Genomic DNA, 17,028 nt, shown 5'->3' with positions numbered 1-17,028 from the left:
TATTGGATTATTATACGTAAAATTAAAGAATTTTTATAACTTATTTGTTACGCACTATATTTCTTCAACATATACTTTCGCAGTATTTGTACATACATTTTACGCGGAAAGCAATTTTAAGTTTTGGATTGTTCAAAAAGTCCTTTTTTCTAACTTAATAATCTTGAACATACGATAACATGCAAAGATTGATTGCTTTTCAAATATATATAAAAAATTTTGAATGCGTTTTGACATTTTAAAATCATTTTTAACAATTCACCAAACAAGAAAAAAAATAACAATTATTCATGCGCGCCCATATTGTAAATTTTGCATATTTTCACGTAAAAATTTTTTCAAGCAAGATTCATATTTGAATTATATTCATTTAATGATTTGAAGCTATAATCTAAATGGCGCTAAACTGTCAAGTTGTAATAAAGATGTGTGACAACTAATTAAGAAACTTGAGATAGATTTTATAAAAAATTGATTAACTATTTAATTGTAAATGTGTACATAATGAATACAAAGTATTCTATAATAAACTTTCTTTTATGAAAGTATGAAAATCAGAATAAAATTGCATTATATATTGCAAATATAATCATTACATTATCTGATAAAGTGTTGTTAGAATGCATAAACAAGACTTAATTTGTTAAAATTTTCTATATTATTTATTTCTGATTTATTTCCCGTTTATGTAAACTTGTAATATAAATATTGATTATATTAATTAAAAAATAGGAATGTGTCGGATACGGAATTTGTGATATAACTGAATATCGAATAATCTAGCATTTATTATTATCGGATAAGTAAATAACCAGATATTATCAGGCAAAATTACACAAAATAATTTTAAAAAGTGAAGACTACTTGTAGTAAAAAAAAAAAAAAGAGGATTGTGAATTAGAGGTTAGAATTAATTATTTGAATAAAATGGATTAGAATTTAAATCTAATTGATTAAAATAAAGTTACTGTTTGATAAATCAAATTGATTTATATAATTAGTTAAATTTTAATCTTTTATTTACTCAATCCAATTTCTAATAAATATTTTGATAGGCTTAACACGGAAATAATCGATATATTTTTTATATAAACTACTATACTATAAATATATTATAATAATATAAAAACATTTAATAACCAATATATAACTAATAAACGATTTTCTAATATTTTATTATTAATTTTTAATACAACTATTACTAAAACTAAATTAAGTATAACTCTATTCTCTATAAATGCTATTTTAAATATCAATAATATCTAATTACATTTGCTCGAATTAAGAAAAATGTCTTAGGAATGTAATCTAATAGATTAAGCTCTATAGTACAATAAGAAAGTATTAAGTTTTAAATTAGATCTCATATCAATTTGAATTAATCATATAATATGAATAAATATAATATGAATAAAATCATTCAGATCTTATAAAGTAATTATAAATGTATATATAAAAAAATAGAATTTAGGAAACAAAAGAAGTAAAGAAAAGAAATACTTAAAGAGAGAAAATAATTATTTTTTTATTTCTAATAAAATCGTAATAGCTAGTGTTATTAATTATTAATATGGATTTATTGTAAAATACTGTAATGCTAGATACAAATGTCTCTTAAAGATTTAACAACATATAATTATAAACAGATTTCTGAGATCATTTCGAGATATAAATCCTTATATCAAACCTTTATGTCAAAGTTATCATAGTAGTATTAAATAAAGTGTTTAAAATTGGTAAATCAAATTGTTTAACCCTTTCAGGGGCGGTGGAAAGTATACTTTTCATCCTCATTTTTTTCGGTTTTTTTAATATAACTGCACGGAAAGAATTTTCTCTTAAAAATTACCCTAAAAATCGTGATAATTATGGGACAACGTAAACCTTGAAGAATTTTACTATACTTTTGACAAAATTTACTAAAATTTTAATAAAATTTGCAAAATTTTGTAAATTTTACTATACTTCTAACCAAATTTACAAAAATTTTGTCTAATTTTATTAAAATTTTAGTAAATTTTGTTAAAAGTATGGTAAAATTCTTCAAGGTTACGTTGTCTCACAATTACCACAATTTTTAGGGTGATTTTTAAAAGAAAATTCTCTCCATGTAAGGTCTGTTACATTGTATGATCGTGAAATAAACTGTTCTATATTTGTTAATGTTAGAACTATGCACTACTATACTAGTTTTTGCATTTTGCAATTATTAACAAATAAACAATAAAAAAAAATCTTTTTTACGATAAATTTGTTCTAGAAGCTCTTTAAATGTAAATAAACTTTTAGTTCATAATTTTAGATTTTAGAGATGACGAACTAAGTCATATTTAGTTGAAGTTGCAGAAAGTATTATGTTATTATTTTTATTCAACAAAATATACTACAAAAATGCTATTTTTGGCATATAAAAATGATTTATTCACTTAATTTATAAGTCAATTGTGTAGAATTTTGTACTTATATAATGGTTTGTGATTGGATTGTTAATTATGTATTTAATGGTTATTGTGATTTGGATTGTTAATTATAAAACTAATCTGAAAAATGTAAAATTCAAAATGACGGCTACAAAATATTGAATGAAAGGATTTCAAGAATGTCATTTCAGGAATTTTTTCTGAAATCTATGCATTTTAGCAATAAACCGAAAGGGACTCTTTTATTACAAATTTTGTGTAGAATACGGCTATAAATTTTTAATTTCCGAATTAAAATTTTTATGTCCGACGTGCGCCATATTGGATCCATCATTTTAAATTTTAAATTTTGAACTTGGATTCGATTTTAGGATAATCCAAAACATACAGATACAATAAGATTTATCCGACATAATTGTTAGAAAAAATGTGCCCCTGAAAGAGTTAAAATACGCGCGCTCAGCCGTATTAACAGTAGTAAAGATGTTCCTAAATATTAGTATTTTTAATATTAATTTTGCATATACTTTAACAGTGCCATGAGTTAATTTGTTAATTTAAAATCTTCTTATTTAAAAATTATGTAGTCTCGACATTTTGATATTAGAATTTTCAAAATAATCTTAAGAGTTTATTCTCACTTTTAAATGTCGTTATGATTTTTATGAGATACTCTGTACGTATTGTGGAGTATCTTAAGCATCTATATATTTTTAATTAAGCAGACATTTGGCTTACATATAAATATTTTTATCAGTAATATATTTACACTTATAAATTATTTTATTGTATTTATTAGAATTGAAAAATTTAAATGATAAATACAATTATTATATATGGAATTATGGAAAACGATTCTTTATAATCTTTATAACCGGATTAGATAGTTGTCGGACATTTGGTATATCCCTAGTAAAAATATATTAAGGTAAGACCGAAAATAAGGCGATTAGTATGCATTTGACAGCTCTCTACATCAACTTTGTAAGGCAATGCAAAATTAATTAGCTTTAAAAAGAAATGTTGCTCACTGAGATTTCTAAGTAGAAACAATCGATTCTCTGAAAGACAGTGACTTCAGCGTTGAATTTTTAAACACTTACACTGTTCGAGGCAGATTATTATAAGCGATGTTATCTTTTGATGAATGTTACAGACACGCAACCACCTGTCGTATTTGCATATCTATATAGCGATATAAAGCTGCATATTACATCAATGTACAAATAAATACGTATATTTTATGCCATATCCTAAAAAGAAGTGTTTAATTCGAAAATATTAACTGTTTTATTTTTAGTTCTGTTAAAAAAATGTTTTAGTTTTAAACATAGTTTTGATTTAATAATGTTTAATCTGTTAATAATGGTTTATAAATAATAGTTTATTATTAATAATGACAATAAGGTTTGTTTTATTAACGTAGATTAATTTTAATTCAACTTACTTGTTATCTTATTTTAGTTCTGAAAACTAAAAAAGGTAAAGCGTAAGGTTAAACAAAGATTGAAGTTAATCTACAGTGGTAGAAACAGGCCTAAAACGATTAAATTAAAATCTTTAACAGCTTTAAACGTTTCAAATCTCTTTACGAAGTTACACTAGAAAGAAAATTTTAAGACATTAAACTGTTTTACTACTATTTTCATTTTTCTGAATATTTAAAAAATGAAAATATAAGTAAAACAGTTTAATGTCTTAGAATTTTCTTTCTAATGTAACTTTATGGTATTCTAATGTAAAGAGATGGCGTGCAAATGATTATGTCAATATCGCAATAATTTTCGATTTCCAATTAAGCTTGTTACGACAACGTCGAACAATCTGAATGTGACACTTGTTGTTGCTCCTGTAACACCTGCTGTCATCGCGTGAACATGCACAAAGCGCACGTGAGATCGTAATCTCTCGAGAGTTCGCGATTCGCATGCATCATGCATACAGTTCCGAAGCACGCGGTCATTTAGCGACGATCTCCTGCAACTTTCCTTATACAACACGTTGATATTTACCTGTCTATGAATTGCTCCATAGATCTCCAATCGCGTTGCAGAGTTGTCCAACGCGGCGACAGCCGGAAAAATATTAACGTGCTTATTAGGCAGTTTGAATAAAACATCGCGCCTGCCGTGGCAGCCCCGACTCCTCCTAAAATCCAATCGCACATTTCGAAATATCTTGAATCTCCGGTTTCGAGAAAAAAATAATAGTAAGCTAAACAGTAAGCGCCCTTTCATTTACATATATTTATTTCCATTTCACGAAGTTTAGGGTAAATTAGAATATGATAACTATACGGAGAAGATAATGGGTATAATTTCTTCAATAATTGCTAAATAATATGTTTTTGTAAGTATTTTCAAAGATAATCTTTATTTATTGTAGTTTATATGCGTATACTATTCGAAATAACAATATTGTGGACATTATATCACGTTTTTACTTTTGAATGCATGCAAAGTTTTCATGTGTTCATTAAAAATTGCCACAACATCAAATAAATTACAATTGAGCTGTCACAATTAACGTTAGACGCATAACGAAAGTATGTACATTGAAATTTGTGATTATATCTTTTATTTTCTTTTCTATTTTTTAAATAAATACTACAAATATCTTTCTCCCACGGTTTGAATAAGATGACCCATGACTTTTTTCGGGGTAAGTATTAATGTATATATTTTATAAAAAAGATAAGCGCACCTAATATTTTAAATTTGATATATCATAGATATTTTTTAAAATACTGATAGTAAGTCAAATAGATGTTAAACTTACATAAACATTATTAGAAATGTTTACAAATAAAATTAAATGTGACAGTAAAATGTGGCAATAAAACTATGTAAAATTGTAATTTTGGTTATTATTTTATAAATATTAAGTACATAAAATATATATGGCCAACTGTCCTGTAACACTATGGATTATCTTTTCCTTAAAAGTTGTGAAAGATGGCTAATGTTAGTGTTCCAATATTTTGATAATGTAAAATTAATATTAAATATTTTCTCTTTAAATTTTAATGTTAATCAACATTAAAGAAAAGCCCAACGAAAATGATGTATCGAATCAATGTCAAATTGATATCAAAACAATGTTTTGATTTAATAATTTCGACATCCAATCAATTTCGATTTTATTATCATTTCTCACTGGTAATACCATATATCAAACGCTATTAAAAAAATAATAAAAATGAAAGTATGTTTTTTGCATTTTAAAAACTATGGCTATCGAGTTTACTCTATTCAACTTCAAAACATTTAAAATATTACCTACAATGTTTGATAAATGTAATAGGTAATTTTTTAAAGCGTTTTTTTATTTCTGGAGAGAGAATCTTGATTTTTTAGATTTCACTGAAAATTTCAATTAACCGTACGAATTGATTTTCCGTATATATCATATGTATCTACGCGTTATCTACGCCTCGCTGTGTAATAAAACAACGTGTGTAATTTTTTGAATAGGGACGGCACGGTGCGACACAAAGCGTAAAATAATAATAAAATGCTTATCTGTTTACCTTTGACTTCGAAAGTTACGGAGTTTAGTGTTTTTATCATGTGCACCACCGACAATATCGCCATAATTAGCACTAGCACGCTTATGAAAATAGTGTAGATAGTGCGAAACGAAAATTTCACAAACTTCAACTGTAGCGGGCTCGGACTGCATATTCCTGAGACCGGTAGAATCCCGAACAATTGAGCCAACACTAAAATTGATCCTATTGCACAGTGGAAGCTTTCTGGATCCTGCAGAGAAATTTTCATTACTTTACTTTTATCGCCTGTAATTCGAATATACTTGTTACAATGAGCAATATAAAAAGCGTTTTATTTTTGTTTTCAAATATTCTGTGTGCCACATAATCTCAAAATACTACCAAAAATTAAAAAATTTTACGGATTGTTTTATTATTATGTTAGAACATCTCTGTAAAATTCAAACATAATTTTCTTATTAGTTTAAAATTATTTAATTGTTTACTCTTGATTTTGGATGTAAAGTCGCGTTTTATAGCACTTATTTATAAATTTGAGAAAGTATAATTATAAATTAAAACAAATTTTTACATATACTAAAACTTTATTCATATACCAATTTGTTTAGATCTATTTACTTGTTTAAAAGTTATTTATCTAAAACTAAAGTAAAATAAAATTATTTTTAATTATACTATATATTAGAGTTAAAAAATTTTTTTTAAAGAAGAAGACAGATTTATTTAATCTTATGGAACAAGAAGTTACAAAAGAATATAAATTAAAATAGAGAACAAAAATTACATTAAAAATAAAAATATGAAATAGAAATAAAAAATATATTGTATATACAGGCACTAAATTTGCCAAAAATTTAGTAAATTTATAATATAAAATAAATTCTTAATATCCTGTGCCTGGACAATTAGTTTCATGATTAAATGTTATATACTTTCCTTTATTTTAGAAACTTATTTTTTTAATTTTCTTTTACATTCTCTATATTTTTCTTTGAAAAACAAAATTTCTGCGGTATATAAGACAGATAATTGATTTTTCTTACAATACTTACATTGTTGCTCATGAGTAAAGTTTGCTCGTTGACAAAATCGTTTTGGAATGGACGTGTCCTTGGCGGAGCTGGAGGGTAAGAGTCCAAAAATTGAGTTTCAATTACCCTTACTTTATCCTTCCTGTGGCGCATTAAGAACGGCAAAATATTTTGCCAGGTTACGTTGTTCCTTTTACGCTTCTTCTTAGTATGAAATATCTGCTTTGTCTTCAACGTCATGCCACTGCTGATGTTTAATGATCTGCTCATTTCGCAGGAATCCTGATATCCTTAAATTAATTATTTTATATAAAAAACGTACTAAAAGTTAAAATAAAAATTACAGGTTATATTATTTAAAAGGAATATAGATTTATTATCAAATTTGCATGAACCCATTAGAGTCGACGTAAAATGTTAATTTGCAACATCACAGAAGTGTTTAAATTGAGCGCTCAGAAAGGTTTTCATCAGACACGCACAAGTCACATTAGGAAATAAGAGTGAGTGAAGAATGTGAAGATGTAATCATACTAATTCTCTACAAGCGCATTAAAATACATTAAATATTATCTGTAATGTAATTGTTTGTTTTTTTCATTGGTGCTTTGTATATTTTTTCAAACGTTGGTAAATAGAATTTTAATTAATTTTATAAATTAATAGTACAATAAGACAAAATAAAAATTAAAAATATTTTGACTCTGCAATACTATCTAAAAATTATTAAAATTTAAAAATTGCAAGTTTTTTCAATTCTTTCTTATTTAATAATAAAAATTTTTGACTGCAAATATTAGAATTTTGGCTCCAAATCTGCTGTAAAAAAATTAAAAATTTGGTTTATTGAAATTTAAATAAAAACAATCTTATTTACTGCAATTTTAGATAATAATTTAGATTATAATTTTTAAATAAATTTAAATAAACTTTTGCACAAATATGTATTAAAGTTTTATTGGTATATTTAAAAAAAGTTTAATTTGTAATGTTACTCAAATCAAATTTGCAAATAAGTATAATAAAATACGATTTTATGTATAAGAATATAAAGAGCGAACAAAGAATTAAATAACTTTTAAACCAGTAAGAGAATTATATTAAATTTTTAAACTTAAATAATATATTTAAATAACATGCAAATTAAATAATATTCAATAATATTCAAATAATAGAACAATTTATGAAATTTAAAATTTTTTGGTAATATTTTGAGACATGTGACACATATATCCTTAAAAGCGATAAGCACATTGACATAAAATTCATGCACACAGCAAAATATTGTTAAGAAAAGCAAGTAAGCACTCAATTTACATTTTCCTACTAGTAAGTAACCGTCATTTTTAATAAAGAATGCTTTCTTAATAATTTTAAAAATGTATTTATCACAAATGAAAACACATTCATATTTACCTATATGTTAAATAAAAGAAAAAAATTAACCTTTTACAAAGAATATTATAAAATTGTATTGAAGAAAAATTAGACTAATAAAAGCATTAAATTTTTGTTTTAAAATATTCTTGACTATTTCGATGCTTATGACAGATTTGTACATATAAACTTATAAAATATTTGAAATAAGTTACACTTAATTCAAGTTATATTTTGTTGTATGTACACACACACGCATACACAAAGTTTATTTTTAATAAATATTACCTGTTCCACTTAAATATTAAGTGTATTTTAAGAGTATAAGAAAAGAAAATATTCTTTGTAAATATAATCGTTAAAAAAAAGAAAAGCAGAAATTAATTGATTTTCTTAGCAAGAAAATATTTTTCTGCATGCATATCTCGGAAAATCATAACGAGAAAAATACTGCCAGCTACCATGTAAATAATTTCAAGAATCTAATAAAATCTAGAATGTCAGTCTATTTTTGCATTCTGACATCAATATCAACGTCGATATTGATACCAACATTTTTACGCGCGCGTTGAAAAAAATGCATTGATGCGTTCGCTTTTGTCTATTAACACGTACAATAGCATGAGCAATTAATTATTGTTGATGTCATCGAATAAGCCATCTGAAATGGTTGGTTATTTGTTCAACGTGGATGTAAAGCCGATATGTTGATGCAGACAGCTGATTCTCACGTCAAGTGCAATATCATTTCATTTCACGTTCATTTATTCGTGTGACTCTTATCAAATGTTATTAAGTGGCTGTTGCGTGTAATTTCCAACAAGTGGGATCCCATTCCATAAACTTTCATTGAGATTCATTCAAGATATTATAAAATAGCACGTGTGTCTTTATGCATCACAAACTGAAGGTGAGAACAAAAAAGTGAAAGTAATTCATAAATCCATAAATATCCGTGCAATAGCATAGTTTTATGGAAGTGTATAAAAATACTAAAATTTAAGAAATAGAAAGATAAAAAACAAAAATATAAAATGACTATACAAAATATCAAAAATAAAATTAATTTTCGTTTAAAAAAATTATATTTTTACAGTTATTATTTATATAAGCGTGTTTAAGATTAATTAAGAATTAAATATAAGTTTAATTTAAAATTATTATTTTATTCTCTTGATCATTTTAGCAATACTGAACAAAGCAGGCGCTGCAAACAATTGTAGTGATTCTCTTTCTCTTTCTCTAAAAAATCGAAGAGACAGTATGATATAACAAATTCATAATATTAATATTTTATGCTCTTCTGTTTATGTTGATCAGTGATGTAGAAATCTACATTGTTACTTTGCAAACTTATCGATTGTAGACATCGTTCGGTGGATCGGATATCGTTCAAATGTAGTTTACATAATTCATATTTTTTTAGTGAAACTACACGTCAATTGAAATTGATTCTCATCAACCGTTTATTATTAATCTTCATTTTATATCATAAATAATTATTGTTTTCGCAATGCTTTTTTATATCAAACGACTGGTGTAGGTTTACGACTATAAATCTGTTAATATGCTGAATTATTTAGATATTTTAATTATATTCAATAATTATCAGCTTATTTCTAATTATATAATTAATAATTTAATTTTTGAAATTATTTCTCTTTGTATCTTTGTACATATTAGTTGCTATATTTCGATAAACTGAAGTTATTTGTGTTTATCGAAAAGCAAAATTTTGATATCCTGTTAATATTCGTTTACATTTCAAGGGAAATAAATATATAACTTATAAAATAAGAATTACACATATTTTATATAAAAAGATATTAGAATTATTAAAAAATAACATATTTGAAATCAAGAATTAATTAATTTAAAGATATTACCTTAAAAAATTTGATCACAAGTGTATATATATGCGTTGTATAGAGACGTCTTGATATAAAATGTTAGAAAAAAGTGAAGTAAAAACATATTTAAAAATATACATATATTTACTAAAATATTTCTAAGTTTTTTAAAATAAGTATTTCAGTTCTTAAAATCTGCTACTATCTAAAATGCCTCATAACTTCTAGTTTTGCGTAAAATATTTTGAACAGTATTATTATTTGGGGGGGATTAAATAAAAACAAAGAAAAATAAACATTTACGACAGGAACGTCGTTAATCTGAAATTATTTTTTAATTATTTGAAGCTTTCTGAAAATGATACTTTCGCACGTCAACAATCGGGAATCCTAATATACCTACATGAAATCTTGCTCTTCGTGATTCTCGTTGCCGCGAATGCCATCCGAAGAAAGACGACGGGTAAGAAACAGGTAAGTCCTAGCGACAGTCGTGTCTGAATCCGCCACACGAGTGCCACACGTGCACTAGTGAGCAAAGGCTTGAATCGAGATTATGTGCGGAGCTGCGCGACGCATGTCCGATCAGATAGTCGGCTATACCACTTACGCGCAGTTTTGCTAAGAGTAAAATGCACGTGTACCGTTCGTACTGATTGGATCATATCGATTGTTATCCCATTGTTTTTTTTTACGTAAAGGTGTTCTGAGTTCCTTCAAATTGTTCCTTGCGAAATTAATTATTTCAACAAGCAAAGACTTAAATTAATAAATGTGATTCTGTTATCATAATTAAAATTTATAACTTTTCGAAATCTTTCTTTCAAACTTTTATTCTTAAAAATTTTAAATTCTTGTAAATAATTCACAGTGATTAAATCAATCAAATAAGTAAAATCAATTAATTTATTACTTACTCTAATCAATCATTGAATAATGATAAAATAAATTATTTCGTGTCTTTTATCCAGAGTTTAATGATCATAATGCATTTATCATACAGAATGTTTGCTCAATAAAGATATTTGAGTAAAGAAAAATAGACTTGTTTATGAATTTCAACGTAATAGTAATTTGATTAATGGCTTAAGATCGTCCGAATTTATTGTATCTCGTGTTACGATCGTTACTTTAAACTTGCCTAAACAGCAGTTTACAATCCTTTGATCAGTACGTATTTGAGTTGTATTAGTTTTATTTGTGCTCTGAGATGGAACGAGATAAGCGGTCGCGCGGAAGCAAGTTGGTGACGTTATGATTAATAAAATATTCAAGGATGCGGCTTGTTCCCGCAAAGTTATGAGAAATACACTAATAAATGAGATATGAGTAACGAAGGAAAACAGCGAGAACTGTTTACACGCGTGATATATATGTTTCGTGAATCGATTTCCTCACAATAATACATGCACATGCTCTCGATCGAATAATTGAGACATACGCACTATCTTCCATATAAAAGAAGCAGTTTATGACGCTCTCAGTTCATATAAATATCGATTTCGTGCGAGCTACAATTGATGGTTAAATATCACTTTTTGCGTGATATAATATACATCTGGTAATCAAGATATCTAGGCTAAATAAGGATCACTTAATTTATTTTTAAAAACTCAATAAAAAGTAATTTTTTATATATAAAAATTAAGTTGTTGAAAAATAAATTAAGTACGACTTATTTAATTCAGGTATGTTTAATGAGTTTTCTTTAATCAATTTTTTTTTACTGTTGGTCGTTAAACTAATTATTCTTCAAATTTTTTTTCGTTGATATATATACGTAATTAAAAAAAGTCTAATATGATCTCAGCGTACATTCTATTAAGTATGAACAGAAAATTAAATTTTTCCCTCTTACATCCTCTTTCGCTCTAATTACATTAAATTATGATCACAAAAACAAGAAATCGTGTGAATTTTTTTCTTTACATTGTCAAAATAAATTAATTTCGTATGACGCCATTTGTGCATCCGACATAGATTACGCAATATCTATGTCGGATACAAAAATGGCATTATGCAAAGACTAATACGAAATACTAAAAAGCTTTTCGTATTAGTACACGTATAATTTATTTCATTATATTATAAAGAAAATGAAATAATAATAAAGATTACGGACCTGTTTAGTAATTCGTCAAATAAATAAAGTATTAGTATTTCAGTATTATCTTACCAATTTAGTCAAAGGTAGTACAGGGAAAAGTTAATTCATTTTAATGTATATTAAGAAAAATATTTCGCTTTTTGATCACGTGATAAAAATAAAGCAAGGAAGCAAAAGCCTCGAGATAGTAAAAACAATAAAGTAGGGAAATGTAGTATAATTTATTTAATTCTATTCACATATGCGATCGTGTCGTCGTTCACTCTTCATTAATATTCATTTATACATAACAACGGAGTAACATATAGTCCAAGTGCAAATTATTCTACCAAATGGCACGTTGCACTCCGGCCATTTTATTATAGTCGACTAGGTAACGAAAGATGAATCGCGATACCCTCCATCGTTGCACTGTACCGTAGGCTCGAGACGTCACCACGCATCTTGGTGTCAGTTGTCTCAACGCAGTCTGCCTAGGAATCGTCTCATCTATTTGCTTGCCAGCAAGCTCCTAAAAAATTGTTAATATTAATTCAAATTATTTAAAATATCATTGCGCCATATAGATAATATGCAATATAGCTAATATGCAATATAGATAATATGCAATATAAATGTAAAAAAGCTGTTCTAAATAGTGGAGAATTGTATAAACGCATTATACATAAAAATGTATCAGTGATAAGTGTTGTAAAGCAAGGAAAATTCTGCACCTTTCTTAATTTCGTATTCCTCAAGTAATTAGTAAGAACAAGATGTATTCCTATAAATGAAATCGTTACGTTTCTACTGCATCAGTTAATGAACAAATAAGAACAACTCAATAATAAAATAAAATAAAATAAAATAAAAAACGATATTTTAATAAAATCTGTATAAAAAAAGATCTATAAAAGTATTAATCTATAAAAATAAAAATAAAAAGATCTATAAAAATATTAAAAATACTTTTTAACTTAAACCTCTATTTAAACTCACATTATTTCGAATTTATAGGAAAAGATGCCGAAATCGCATCAGTTTTCATAGAATTTATAAAGAATATTTTTAAGTTTTTTACATTACAACAAAATATTGTTTTTCTCTCTTATGTAAGTTTTCGCATTTTTTTTCGAATAGGGAATTTTAAGTCTCTATATGGTGTGATTTACAAAACTGGCTCCTAAATTGCATTACATATTGCCAAAATTTCAGTGCTTTACATTTACTAGCTTGCTCTATTCCTCATAAAACTTAATTTTTAATGTTATAAAAGTAATTTTTTAATGCCACATTTTCTTCCTATTTCATAAAATTTTATTTGATAGGCTTTTAATTCTTTGAGAGCAGGGTTGTTAAAGAAATCAATTATGGAAGATTTAATATTATAAAGGTTTTTTAAATGATTATTTTAGTTGTTTTAAGCTTGTTTTATAATGTTTTTTATGAAATTAAAAATTGTACATGATTATACAATAATATAAAACTTTGCTGCATGTTTTTTTATAAAATAAAAACTATATTTTTAAATAATCCCATATAGAAACTATAAAAGTACAGAAGTTGAATTTTTAGATAAAGTGGTACAATTTTGACAATTTTCTAATATAATTTTATTATATTATTTTATGTAAACAGTAACTTTGGAATGTTTTCTACACCCCAGCTAGTTTAATAGATTGGTATTATAAACATATAAATTATAACTTGTTTATAACTCATTGTTGTGTAAATTGAGTTTCAGAATCTTTGAATAAAAGGATATTATAAATTTTGGATGAGTAAAAAAATTTGCTGCAAGCTTTATTTATTTCGACGTTAGAGACATTGGAGTGTAAAAAACATCCCTGATGATTATTCTCAGTGTTTAGCTAACCTTACTTACTCTTATTTCAATTGGCAGAATATCATTACGCTTCAAGACGACTAATCGCAATCGTTCTTCGGCGTACTCCTTCACCCATCTTCTACGCTTCTGGTCGCGAATCACCCTGCAGCCGACGTAGTTCCGTACCTGTTGCAACTGCATAGAAAAGGTATCATGTAATTAGGCACAAGAAACACTGTTTATGTAAATACAGTCCGAAATATAACAATCTATGACATAAAAAAAAAATCACTCTTATCTTAAGAGGATCCAAGAGTGACAGAGTTACCGACATTTTTTGGGGAACTTGGATTATCGAATTAGAATAACAGAATGCAAAATCCTTTTACAGGATTAAAGAACGCACAGAAATGAAGGGGGCAACGTACGATTTGTTCTAATAAATAAAATAAAAATTGTTATTTATTAGTCACCTAATGACAATATTTGCTTTATACAAAAAATCTACAGTTCATATGTATAAAATAATCACGTCGCCCCCTAGAAAAAACTCCCAGGAATAATATCGTACAATTAGAAATAAGATTAGAAGCCTATAAAAAAAAGATTCGCATTCCGCAAATTGGAAAATAAAAAAACGAAAATTTAGGTTATGTATATGTAAAAAGTCAATAAATAGAGCAATATGAGAAAACATTTTTTCGTTCTCAATATGAAATTCAATTCATAGATTGATATTAATATGTGTACTTTAATTCTGGGAAAGAATTTATAAATCTATACAAGAAATACACATGAAATCTCATTAACGATGTGCATGAATGACTACATTATCGATTTCGATCAAATTTCAAAGGCACTCCAGGATCCCTTTAAGGGGATAGAGTTTCATGTAATCAAGAAATACATCGCTCAAGGGGATTGCTTACGCCATGTCCAAGTAAATTTATGTTCGGTAGAATGCCGCAGACAACAGCCGAAACGGAACTTCTCAGCGCCGCCATGTTTACTGGATCAGCTGTTAGGAGTATAAAGTAATCATAGACCTTATAGATATTGATAGATATGGACCGGCAATTGCCCTTTGAGTATATATACATGGAGGAGGAATGCCAGCACTGAAAGTGTGTCCAAGATCTGTGCGAGAGAGAAAGGTATATCATGATACTTGCTCTCTCTGCGCATGCGTCAAACGCTATATGTACAATATGGCTGGCATTGTATGTTTCACATACACATACAATTCGTAAATAAGTACAAAAGTGCACAAGAAGTGCACAAGAAGTGTTGAAACTGCGGTGCAGATAATGATATTAACGCATGCGCAGAGAAAGCGAGTATCATGATATACCTTTCTCTCTCGCACAGATCTTGGACACACTTTCGGTCTACATGAAACCATAGCAATTCCTCCTCCATGTATATATACTCAAAGCAATTGCCTACAGTTGTAAAAACGGTGTCCAGAAGAGGTGCGAGAGAAAAACAGACTTTTCAGTACTTCTTTCTCTAAAGTTACCGGAAATAACTATCGCGCATGTCAGCACATGCATACATATGTATATACATATATATATATACACATATATAAGTTAAAACACGTGACTAAAGACCTGTAATCAAGGTCTTTACACGTGACTAGATCCGTGACCAGAACGTATCCAATCATTAGATTTCATTGTATAATATGTGCAAGCATGCGCGAAACATATTTCCGGACTCTTTAGAGAGAGAAGTATGGACACGGTTTTGCTTGGTATTGCCAGTCTATATCTATAAGGTCTATGAAGTTTACAATGGCTGGCATTGTGTACGTTTTCACACACATACAATTCGTACATTAAGTACAGAACAGTATAGAAGTGCACAAAAAGTGTTAAAACTGCGGTGCAGGTAATGATATTGACGCATGCGCAGAGAGAGCAAGTATCATATACCTTTTTCTCTCGCACAGATCTTGGACCATAGAGCTTGTATTAATGGAGGGGCCATTGCTATATGCCGGAGTCGCGCGGGGAGACTCGACAGAGACATGAATATATTCTCATATATTATAGGTCTGTTCGCGTCACATGCCCCAACATGCTCCTATTCACCCCAACGCACTCCAATACGTTGATTCCGATGACGCCAACCTATTAGAATGCGTTGGAGTAAGTAGGAGCATGTTGGAGCATGGCGACGCGAACAAACCATTTGTCTCTTTTGGTTTGTTCGCGTCGCCATGCTCCGACATGCTCCTACTCACTCCAACGCATTCTAATAGGTTGGCGTCATCGGAATCAACGTATTGGAGTGTGTTGGGGTGAATAGAAGCATGTTGGGGCATGTGACGCGAACAGACCTTTTTTGTGTTGGACATCCCCATCACTCCGTTTTCTAGAAGGAACGAAGCGCCACACATACGACTCGTATGATACGAGCAGTACGACAGGTACGAGTCTACTTACTTGGTGTCTACTTGAGCCTTGGGCTGTTACAATTAGTACAAAAAACTTTTACATACGAAAGTAATACTATATATGCATTCATTGATTGGCATGCATCTTTTAGATTCTAAATTATGTACCACTTAATGAATGCACAAGTGTTATCTTTGTAAGGAATTTTTTTTCGTACGAATTCGAGAATCGGGCCTCAGATAGTATAGTTACGAACCTGTTCCCACATGAAAAAAGACAGAATATATCATGACCTACATATTATGACCAACTAAATTTATTAGTTTTTCTAACTACGTGGCTGACATCCTTAAATAGTTATGAAAGCGAAGATCTTCAAGTTGCAAAATTGGAAAAAGAGCATGATAAAAACCATGCTCTTAATATTCTCTTTCTTTTAAAATTGGAGCCACCCAAAACCTTTTTTTCTTGTAACGTTTTCCATTTACGAAAAAAGCCACAACTGCAGCAATTTTTCTTTTCC

General features: G+C 27.9%; 2 protein-coding genes across 2 annotated transcripts; both read right to left on the bottom strand.

Moving 5' to 3' along the window:
- Nucleotides 1-4,432: 4,432 nt before the first annotated feature.
- Nucleotides 4,433-12,353, bottom strand: LOC118648559 (gustatory receptor for sugar taste 64b-like; the record flags this gene model as incomplete). Its single annotated transcript, XM_036294898.1, has 4 exons — nt 10,593-12,353; nt 6,984-7,252; nt 5,950-6,181; nt 4,433-4,568 (listed from the first exon to the last, which is right to left on the bottom strand). Coding segments are annotated over exons 2-4 (617 nt in total), but the record flags the coding sequence as incomplete, so codon positions are not given.
- A 145-nt stretch (nt 12,354-12,498) lies between these two features.
- On the bottom strand, nt 12,499-17,004 carry LOC118644225 (28S ribosomal protein S14, mitochondrial-like). The gene is made up of 4 exons (XM_036294904.1): nt 16,965-17,004; nt 15,033-15,121; nt 14,161-14,298; nt 12,499-12,807 (listed from the first exon to the last, which is right to left on the bottom strand). The coding sequence occupies exons 1-4, from the start codon at nt 16,987-16,989 to the stop codon at nt 12,622-12,624; spliced, it is 438 nt and encodes a 145-aa protein (XP_036150797.1). The 5' UTR covers nt 16,990-17,004; the 3' UTR covers nt 12,499-12,621.
- Between the last annotated feature and the right edge of the window lie 24 nt (nt 17,005-17,028).

Source organism: Monomorium pharaonis, unplaced genomic scaffold, assembly GCF_013373865.1.
Source record: "Monomorium pharaonis isolate MP-MQ-018 unplaced genomic scaffold, ASM1337386v2 scaffold_513, whole genome shotgun sequence".
Taxonomy (NCBI): Eukaryota; Metazoa; Arthropoda; class Insecta; order Hymenoptera; family Formicidae; genus Monomorium; species Monomorium pharaonis.
Note: the sequence above shows the minus strand (reverse complement) of the source record. Positions and strands in the feature narration are given on the sequence as shown.

What these genes read in the sequence shown, in the direction of transcription:
- LOC118644225 (XM_036294904.1), bottom strand. Translation starts at nt 16,989, where the DNA reads ATGGAAAACGTTACAAGAAAAAAAG. An exon ending in AAACGTTACAAGAAAAAAAG is followed by an intron (nt 15,122 to 16,964) that starts GTTTTGGGTGGC and finishes TACTCCTAACAG; the next exon opens with CTGATCCAGTAAACATGGCG. An exon ending in TAAATTTACTTGGACATGGC is followed by an intron (nt 14,299 to 15,032) that starts GTAAGCAATCCC and finishes TTTTCTATGCAG; the next exon opens with TTGCAACAGGTACGGAACTA.